General features: G+C 35.7%; 1 protein-coding gene and 1 non-coding gene across 2 annotated transcripts; one reads left to right on the top strand and one right to left on the bottom strand.

Moving 5' to 3' along the window:
• The first annotated feature begins 3,090 nt into the window (after positions 1-3,090).
• On the top strand, positions 3,091-3,162 carry trnac-gca (transfer RNA cysteine (anticodon GCA)). Its single transcript has one exon. It is a non-coding gene; the product is annotated as a tRNA-Cys (tRNA).
• Positions 3,163-3,538: 376 nt separating this feature from the next.
• Positions 3,539-8,045, bottom strand: arl5c (ADP-ribosylation factor-like 5C). Its single transcript, XM_074656304.1, has 6 exons — positions 7,804-8,045; positions 6,745-6,805; positions 6,504-6,651; positions 5,989-6,072; positions 4,773-4,924; positions 3,539-4,643 (listed from the first exon to the last, which is right to left on the bottom strand). The coding sequence occupies exons 1-6, from the start codon at positions 7,847-7,849 to the stop codon at positions 4,595-4,597; spliced, it is 540 nt and encodes a 179-aa protein (XP_074512405.1). The 5' UTR covers positions 7,850-8,045; the 3' UTR covers positions 3,539-4,594.
• Between the last annotated feature and the right edge of the window lie 991 nt (positions 8,046-9,036).

Below are 9,036 nucleotides of genomic sequence, written 5' to 3'. Positions count from 1 at the left end.
GATTATGTTTGAAACCGGTATTGTTTGATATAGTAATCGCAATTTATCTACAAACTGAATGACAACACTATAGGTTAACATCTTTCTTAAAACAATACTGACATCCCCAAAGAGGAATCATATTTCAGATCACCGGTTCCCGACCTGATGGTCCCAACCCCCACTAGAGGTCGCTAAAGCTTCACGGGGGGGCTCTTCATTTTAAGGGGTGTAAAACAACGTTTTTAAAAATATAGTTGGCCTATATCTCAGCATTTAATTCATTTCTGTGAAGAAAACTAAATGAAATTGTTATTTTTAAAGTTTGGGTTATTATTTAAGATATAAACTTAAAAAACTGGAAAAGTACACAGTTAAAAAGAGCTAAAAGAACAATGGCCAACCGTCAGGGAGAAGAAAACACTGAATTTGTCAAAGAAGACGCCTCCTATGTATGTATGATTGTTAAAAAATATACATAATATAGATAATTGTGTTAAAAGTTCCTAAAAAGGGTCCCTTAAAAAAAAAAGGTTGCATGGGAACCTGTTCCAAAAGGTCTTTGAATTGCCTCGTTGTTGAAATGTGCTATACAAATAAAGTTGCCTTGCCTTGCCTTGCCTTGCCTTGCCTTAAATAATATTTTTCTATTGCTATTAATTTAAATTAGTTCAAGATCTCTTGGGCTCAAATGTGTCTATGAGAATAAGCCTTAGTTTTTTTTGGACAGGATTTAATCAGACATGTTTGTGCGCTCTAGATCAGCTACACTGTCAAACTAAAAAAATACCACCACCCCTGGGAATTTAGCCGGACATTGATACATACAGGAGGAAACCTTGCGATAACATACAGTACTTTGTCTCAAGTTCTTGGAAAGGTTTGTGATTTGAATGTCCCAAAAGCCAGAGAAGGCCAGACCTCATAGTGTAAACATCCAGAGGGGACATCTCTTCAGCTGGAACATGTTAACTTGATTAACCTGCCTGGGAGCAGCAGACATGCTGCTTTACTGTATATCTCACTCTCAAGCCTCATATATTCACATTTAATCTGCATTCACTGTATTATACTGCAGTGTGTAACTTGTACTGTATGCAAGTTCTCACTGAGATGGCTATATTACTGTGCTGTAGAATAACCCCAACCCTTCATACAGCAACGACCTGACCTGTATATACTGTAGATAGTTTGTTGTCCAGCTCTTGTCTCTATATAATAGCTAAAGGTTTAATGTGCTTACATTTGTTCAACTTGATGGTTTTGTTTACCCAATAAATTTGATTCTGATTTCCCATATTGTCAGTGAAAGGAGACATGCTTGGCTGTATGAGCTATAAAATGATAAAGAAAAAGGCAAATAAAAAAAAAACCAAGCAGCTCTCATTTACACAATTACAGTAAATATTATCATGGCTCTCCCTAAAGAATTACATCTTACAGAGAACCTCAAGAAAATGTTAATTTAATTTAAATTAAAATAAAAAATAAATTAAAATACATACCACACTTGTTTCCAATTGCAAAGATTTTGAATATTTAGTTTAGTTAGTTTGAATCTGTGGTGGAAAGAGTACTCCAATCTAATCAGTAAATGTTATACTTAAGTAAAAGTATTAGTATCAATATGTAATTTATACATACCAAAAGTAAAAGTACTCATTATGCAGAATTTTCCAATTTAAGAATTACATTGGCTATTATATTACTGGATTATAAATAGTGATGCATTAATGTGTTCACCACTTTAATGTAGCAGCTGGTAAAGGTGGAGCTAATTTGAATTACTTTATAATATTTCTGGGCCTGGGTTGCTTAACCTGTAATAATAATATGTCATAATGTATTAGCTGATTTCAAATGTGTATTAATAATCTAAATCTGCAAAGCAGCTGGTAACTAGTTGTCATATAAATGTAGTGGAGTAGAAGTACAATATTTACCTCTGAGATGTAGTGGAGTAGAAGTATACAGTAGCATACATGGAAGTACTCAAGTAGCTAAAGTACAAGTAGCTACCTCAAAATAGCTAGTTAGCTAGGTAAGTAGGCTAGGCTACTTGAGTAGGCTAACGTTACTTAGTTACATTATACCACTGCATTTAAGTGAAACTACTAGGCCTCCTCTAACCTTAACATACATACTTATCCTATTTTAACACAAACCATAATCTTTAACTAAACAAAAAGTTGTTTTTGTACCTAACCAAAACGTTGTCACATCATAAGATTTATAACGGTTGTGGTTGTCAAGGGTTGTCAAGGGTTGTCAACTAGTGATGTGTCGTCACGAAGGAGCCGGTTCAAAGAGCCGGCTCTTTTAAGTTAACGATAAGAGCCGGCTCCCGTCCGAGAGCCGTTTTTTAAATTTTTTTTTATTTTTAATAATTCAAGGCAGAATGATAGGATGATTTTCTCTGCGCCACGGGCACTCCATGCACTGACTGTGAATGAATGTTGTGTTAATGACGTCAGTGCTACCAATCAGGTGATGACAGACAGGATCATACCATCAAGCAGGGTGGGGCGGCGCGCTGACGGTCTACAGGTACAGAGCAGGAGGAAGAGGAGGAGAGAAAGAGAGAGGAGTGCGGTGCGCGAGTAGCAGACAAGATGAGTGACAGTCGGAGACGAAGCAGCATGTAAAATTATGGTATTCAGGAAATTATAGGGTTTAGTATAATTATATTGAATAATTTAAGTGATATATGTGCACACATACTAATCATAGGTCAAAACAGCGCTAAATTTGGCTGAATTATAAAAGGCAGAAGTGGTAAATTGAAGAGCCGTTTGGGAGCCGAAAGAGTCGGCTCTTCTTGGGGAGCTGAGCCAAATGACCTGGCTCACTAAAAAGAGCCTGAATTCCCATCACTAATGTCATGTTTTTTGCTTTTAGTTGACTGTAAACTAACAGCCTGGTACATGTAACTGTTCAACACAAATTTAGGCACATTTATCCCCCTAGTGTTCAAAATAACGTTGTGCCAGTTAAATACCACGACCGTTGAGAAAATCAAAGCGTATACGGCTAAAAAATAAATAAGCAATGCTATACAGTTTGTCAGTCATCACAGACAAATACTGACAACACTACCCGCTGTAGACGCAAGGGGGTATAGCTCAGTGGTAGAGCATTTGACTGCAGATCAAGAGGTCCCCGGTTCAAATCCGGATGCCCCCTGTTTTTACATTTCTGTTTTCTTTAAATCTACTTTCCTAAAAAGAAAGTAGACGTTTTCGAGCCATAAAAAATCACGGTAACTGCTGCTGTAAGGTTATTTATTTACTGGATTTAGGCTCCAATCATATGACAGACAGGCAGATAAATTAATATACTGAAGCATATTATACAGTATCTAGGCTCTATTAAAAAAACAATAATTTATTCTGTGCTGCTGCCAAACCCGGCTGCTGTGAATAAGAGTGTTGGCACAATACTCACATATTTTTGTCATTACTGTTACTGCAGGTATAATCCACCCTTCAATAGTACACTGTGTATCACTTGTTGAAACAAAGAATATCACAGCTGCATGAAAGACAACACACCCACTGCATATTTGCAATCATATTTATTTAAAAAAAATAATACAGAATACAATACATACTTTTAAAATATGACTCATAGTCTTTAGCAGCTAGCTCTTTTTTTCTTATTCAGAAAATTTCTGTTATATACAATAAATAGTTAAAGAGCTTTGTTTTCTTAAAATAAATTACTAAATGTGTTTAGGTCTAACAAAAGAGTCCTGTTGTTTCCATGGCATAAAATATAGTTGTATACATCAGGTGCAGACTTGTATATTGCAGAGTTTCTGAGGCCACAGGAGGTTTAATGCTAGGCAGCTACTAACTCGTGAGGTACTGAATTTGTCTGCAGAAGAAGTGGTTCAGGTAAATTAAGAAAGAAGGTCATCGGTGACAAGAATCACCAATAAAAGTTAAAAATGAATCCTGATTGTCTTGCTCAAAGCTTAATGTGTAGGCACATGAGGAATGTGAGGGCAGCCTAATAACATTTAAATATGAGGACAAACAATACTTGACCTGGAAAATATGTGCTTTAGTGTCATCAATTATTTGTGTGTACATTGTGACCTATCTGCCTTAAGTGTAGCTTGTAACATCTTTTGTATAACTTGTTCAGTTGTAGTAATTAATGAATGCATGGTACTTAAATTACTAGCCTACTTTACAATTCAGTACAGTAAGATGTTGTCCCTTTATTAACCCTGTTGTAATGAAAGAATCCCAGTGAGGACAGAGGGGAATGTGATATTACTGGTTTGGTAGGATGTCTAACATAAACATGGTTCACTTCTCTACACGCGTCACTTGATAAAAAACACTCTCGGGCATTTCTTGAACAATGCAAAAGTCAACACCAGGAAGGAATTTACTGATGTGGTGTATGTCAACATGAAGATCATACAGGTTTCTCTGCTGCTTGTCCACCTTGAGGCCTGTAGGTGTGGCGGGGCCGGCTCTATCACAGACGCCATGTTCACAGGACTTTAACCCAAAACACTGTAAATAACCTTGACACTGTGGCCACTGCGGGGCCTTTCGAGGTTGGCTCAGTTTGAGGAAGTTTGATCCACTGGAGCGTTGTTCTAGCTGGCAACAACCCGTGACTTCATCCAGTCCAGACTTGCAGGGAGACTGGGAGAGAGTGAAGAGAAAGACAGATGCATTTTGAGTAACAAGAAGTGGTCATTACAGCAGGAGTTGATGTTTCTGTTGACTCATAATACATAACGGCAGACAGGAAGAGAGATTGTTAAGACTCACCCTTCTCCTGTCAGAGCGCAGCAGGCTTGAACATGCCACGAGTGTGATGAGATGTTGTCGAGCGTGAGGCACTGAGAGATCTCCGTCGCCGTCATCGAGCCCTTCACGTCCTGTTTGTTGGCCAAAATAAGAAGCGCTGCATTCTGCAGGTCCTAAAACAAGAGAACAAGGGTTACTATTATTGGTTTCTGTATCGATTTATATTCAGCTGGAACGTTTTTCATTGGAAACCCCTAAAATGTCCCCGCGTCAACTTTAGAGAACAAAGAACGGCAACCTCAGCGGAAAATTTAGACACATGTCAACACGCTGACTCACACAGTCTGAACTGAAACTTCCTCATGGTATCGCATCATGGGTTTGTCTATCTATGGGGCAATAGTCTCAGACATCACATGAATAGCTGACTTGGGCAGTTTCACTGAATAACAAAGTGCATTTACGTCATGAAAATCAACCCAGCTGAAAGTACATTTACTCAAGTACAGTATTTAAGTACAATTCTGATGTACTTGTACTTTACTTTAATACTTCTACTTCTCTACAATTCAGAGGGAAATATTACTGTTTATTCCACTGCATTTATTTAACAGCTGTAGTTTCTTTGTGGTTTGAGATAAATAACACAAAATATAATCAACAAATACATTATGATGTATTATTATAGCTTAAGATAAGATAAAATGTTATTGATCCTAAAGGGAAATTCACAAGCTACCCAGCAGTGTATAGACCAAATTTGACAACATAAATATTCTAAATTGGCCCCTTTTTATTTCCTGTTTTAATGTTTGTTAATGCAGTAGGTGACAGGAAGTAAAAACTTGAACCAAAACTGTTACCCTAGCAACAGGATGGCAATGAAAAGGTCTATAAAGTAGATGAAATTAACCCCACCGTTACCAGCTGTTGTGTTAAAGTGATGCACAAATTAATGCATCAACAATTATCATCCAGTAACATGTTATTCTGAAGAGGTATGGGCCATTCTACATAATGAGTACTTTTACTTTTAAGTTTATTCTGATACCTTTGTACTTTTTAATGTAGGACTTTTACTTGTAGTGGAGTATTTGCTACTTTTACTTAAGTAAAAGCTCTAAATACTTCTTCCACCACTGTCCTGCTGTACTCTGATTTGTGGTAAAACATCTGCATCATCATGATTATAACACTTGAACTAACACACATCCTGTCATCACAGCTGGATTTGTACCTCATGTGCGAGCATGCGGTGCAGCTCATCTTTGGTGAGAGTGAGGCGTTCACGGTCAGTACTGTCCACAACCAGGATGACAATCTGAAAGAGACACATAACACATGATTAAATTAGTTATTAGCAACACAATCAACAGATATCTGACATTATCTGAGCCCATGTTATCAGGAGGGGAGCACACAATGTCTGCTACCGACATATGTTATATATTTGAAAATGATTATGTAACCGTGATAAATAACGTTATCAATACAGGGAGCAGGGCAGGATAATAAGAATATAGGTGCAACAGCTCAGTCAGCACAAGCCTATGAATGCTTTCTGTTTTCTCTTGAATATCTAATTTCACAACTACCAGAGTCAACCATCATTTATAGCTACATTTTAAATGATCAATTCTTGTAAGCATCAGCAAAACATCATGTTTTTCTGACTTTTACGATTCATTTTTAACTGATGAACTGTGTTTCATGCTGCACACAGTTGAGCTGAAGACAGAAAGTGATGCGTACCTCTGTGTTGCCGAAGTACGAGTACCAGCTTGCTCGAAGGCTATCCTGTCCACCGATGTCCCAAACCAAGAAGTGTGTTTTTCGTACGGTGATTGCCTCAACGTTGCTGCCGATGGTTGGTGATGTGTGGACTGCCTCCTTTGTCAAACTGTTTATGTTAGGAAAAAAAACATTTTAAATACAGATATCAAGCAGCTTTTATAGTTATGTGACACTATTTTAACCTCAGAAAGTCACTTACAACTGATAGAGGATGGTCGTCTTTCCAGCATTGTCTAAACCCACAATGATGACTTTGTGCTCTGTAGGAGAAACAACAAACAGAAGTTACATTTAACCACAGCAGTGCAAACTGGATTTGTTGTTAACCTCATTTGAACACACTCTAATCTGGAGTTGCATAATTTGTTTCAGGGTACCACAAGACAAAAGTACACACAGATAAGATAAAGAAGGGTACAGGACTGTGATGTACTCAGCAGATTGACATGTGTTATCCAAAGTGAAGTTGTTACATCACTGCAGTGATACAAGGGAATATTAGCGAGAGAAACTATATATTGTGACTATTTGTGATCAGCTACATGAAAGCCATTATTATTTAAATTTGATTTAATCTATTTATATACCTATATACTTATAGTAAATAAAAAACAACAACTTATGTCACATGAAGGCAACTATTATTTTAATTTGATTTAGTCTATTTACTACATATCATTTGAGGAAATGTATAACCTTAAAGTAAATAAAAAACAACAACTTATGTCACATGATAACAACTATTATTTTAATTTAATTTAGTCTATATAATTTTAAGAAATGTATATCCTAAACTAAATAAAAAACAACAACTTATGTCACATGATAGCAACTTTTATATTAATTTAATTTAGTGTATATACTTTTAGGAAATGTATATCCTTAAAGTAAATAAAAAACAATTTAAGTCACATGATAGCAACTATTATTTTAAATTAATTGAGTCTATTTACAACATATCATTTAAGAAAATGTTTAACCTTAAAGTAAATAAAAAAAACAATATATGTCACATGAAAGCAACTATTATTTTAATTTCATTTAGTCTATATAATTTTCTAAATAAAAAATTGTATCCTTAAAGAAAAAACAACAACAACTAATGTTACACATGTACACAGTAGTTATCAGCACATACAGTGACATGTGGCCTCTGTATTTAACCCATGCCAGTATTATTAGGGTCAGTATAGCAGCTATTATAATAAATAAATTATGAAAGTGACACAGAAATGGTGTTAAATGAAGTTAATCTCACCTGCGTCGCCGAACACTGCCATCATCTTGGTCAGAAGGAACCCCATGTCCAACAAGTGTGTGAGAGGTGAGAGGTGAGAGATGAAGACAATAGAAATATATATCCAGTAAAAGGTCCTTGAGGAGACAAACTTCAGTGTCTGTTAACTGCTGACTGACTGACGAACTGTAAAGCCTTCACCTGATATCTCTTTCTACTCCTCTTGGCTTTAGTTAGTTAGTGGGAGGCGCATCTAGAGAAACTAAAAGTCTCTCTGGTATTTTTCACTCGAATGAGTCACAGACAAAGAGCATAGTGGTGCTGCGTTCATTGGCTGTGGGAAATGTCTAAATCAGACACGTGAGAGACCCTCAGGATGGGTCAGGGGTCTGCAACCTCTCCAATGGATCCCTGTGGCGTTTTGAAAATGGAAATGAATAACTGTTTTTTTGTTTACATTTTTATTTTTCATTTATCATTGTTGTAGGTCGGAGTATTAGGGCCACAATGAAGAAAAAAAAAAAATCTGAGATTTCGAGAATAAAGTCACAAGTTTAAGAGAAAAAAGTCGTTGTATTATGAGAATAAAGTCAATATTATGAAGTAGTAATTTTACGTGTTATTTTATTTTTTTCTCGTAAAGTTATGACTTTATTCTCGTAATATTACGAATCCTTTCTCGTAAAATTATGACTTTATTCTCGTAATATTACGATCTTTTGTTCTCGTAAAGTTCTGACTTTATTCTCGTAAAGTTCTGTCTTTATTCTCGTAATATTAAGATTTTTTTTCTCGTAAAGTTATGACTTTATTCTCTTGATATTACGACTTTATTCTCGTAATATTACGACTTTTTTCTCTTAAAGTTATGACTTTAATCTCTTGATATTACGACTTTATTCTCGTAATATAATAATTTTTTCTCGTAAAATTATGATTTTATTCTCATAATAATACAACTTTTTTCTTGTAATATTACAACTTTATTTTCGTAAAGTTATGACTTTATTCTCATAATATTATAACGTTTTTCTTATACTATTATGACTTTATTCTGGAAATCTCAGATTTTGTTCCCCTCAATGTGGCCCTAATACTCTGTAGTGCATTTGCACTTTGGCCCTCACTGCATTAGACTTATATACTATATACTTAGACTATAAACTGTGTTACCTTCATCACAATGCTCAAATGTTTTGCGGCTCCATACAGTTTTTTTTTTAAAATTTTGCCTAAAGTGGCTCTTTTGATAGG

The sequence above is a fragment of the Sebastes fasciatus genome, chromosome 13 (assembly GCF_043250625.1).
Source record: "Sebastes fasciatus isolate fSebFas1 chromosome 13, fSebFas1.pri, whole genome shotgun sequence".
NCBI lineage: Eukaryota > Metazoa > Chordata > Actinopteri > Perciformes > Sebastidae > Sebastes > Sebastes fasciatus.
This window is presented reverse-complemented; position numbering and strand designations above follow the sequence as displayed.

Coding starts and splice junctions, on each gene's coding strand:
- arl5c (XM_074656304.1), bottom strand. CDS start 7,849: ATGGGGTTCCTTCTGACCAAGATGATGGCAGTGTTCGGCGACGCAG. Junction 6,073..6,503: donor CGTACTTCGGCAACACAGAG/GTACGCATCACT, acceptor TGTCTCTTTCAG/ATTGTCATCCTGGTTGTGGA. Junction 4,925..5,988: donor ACCGCATGCTCGCACATGAG/GTACAAATCCAG, acceptor CTCTTGTTTTAG/GACCTGCAGAATGCAGCGCT.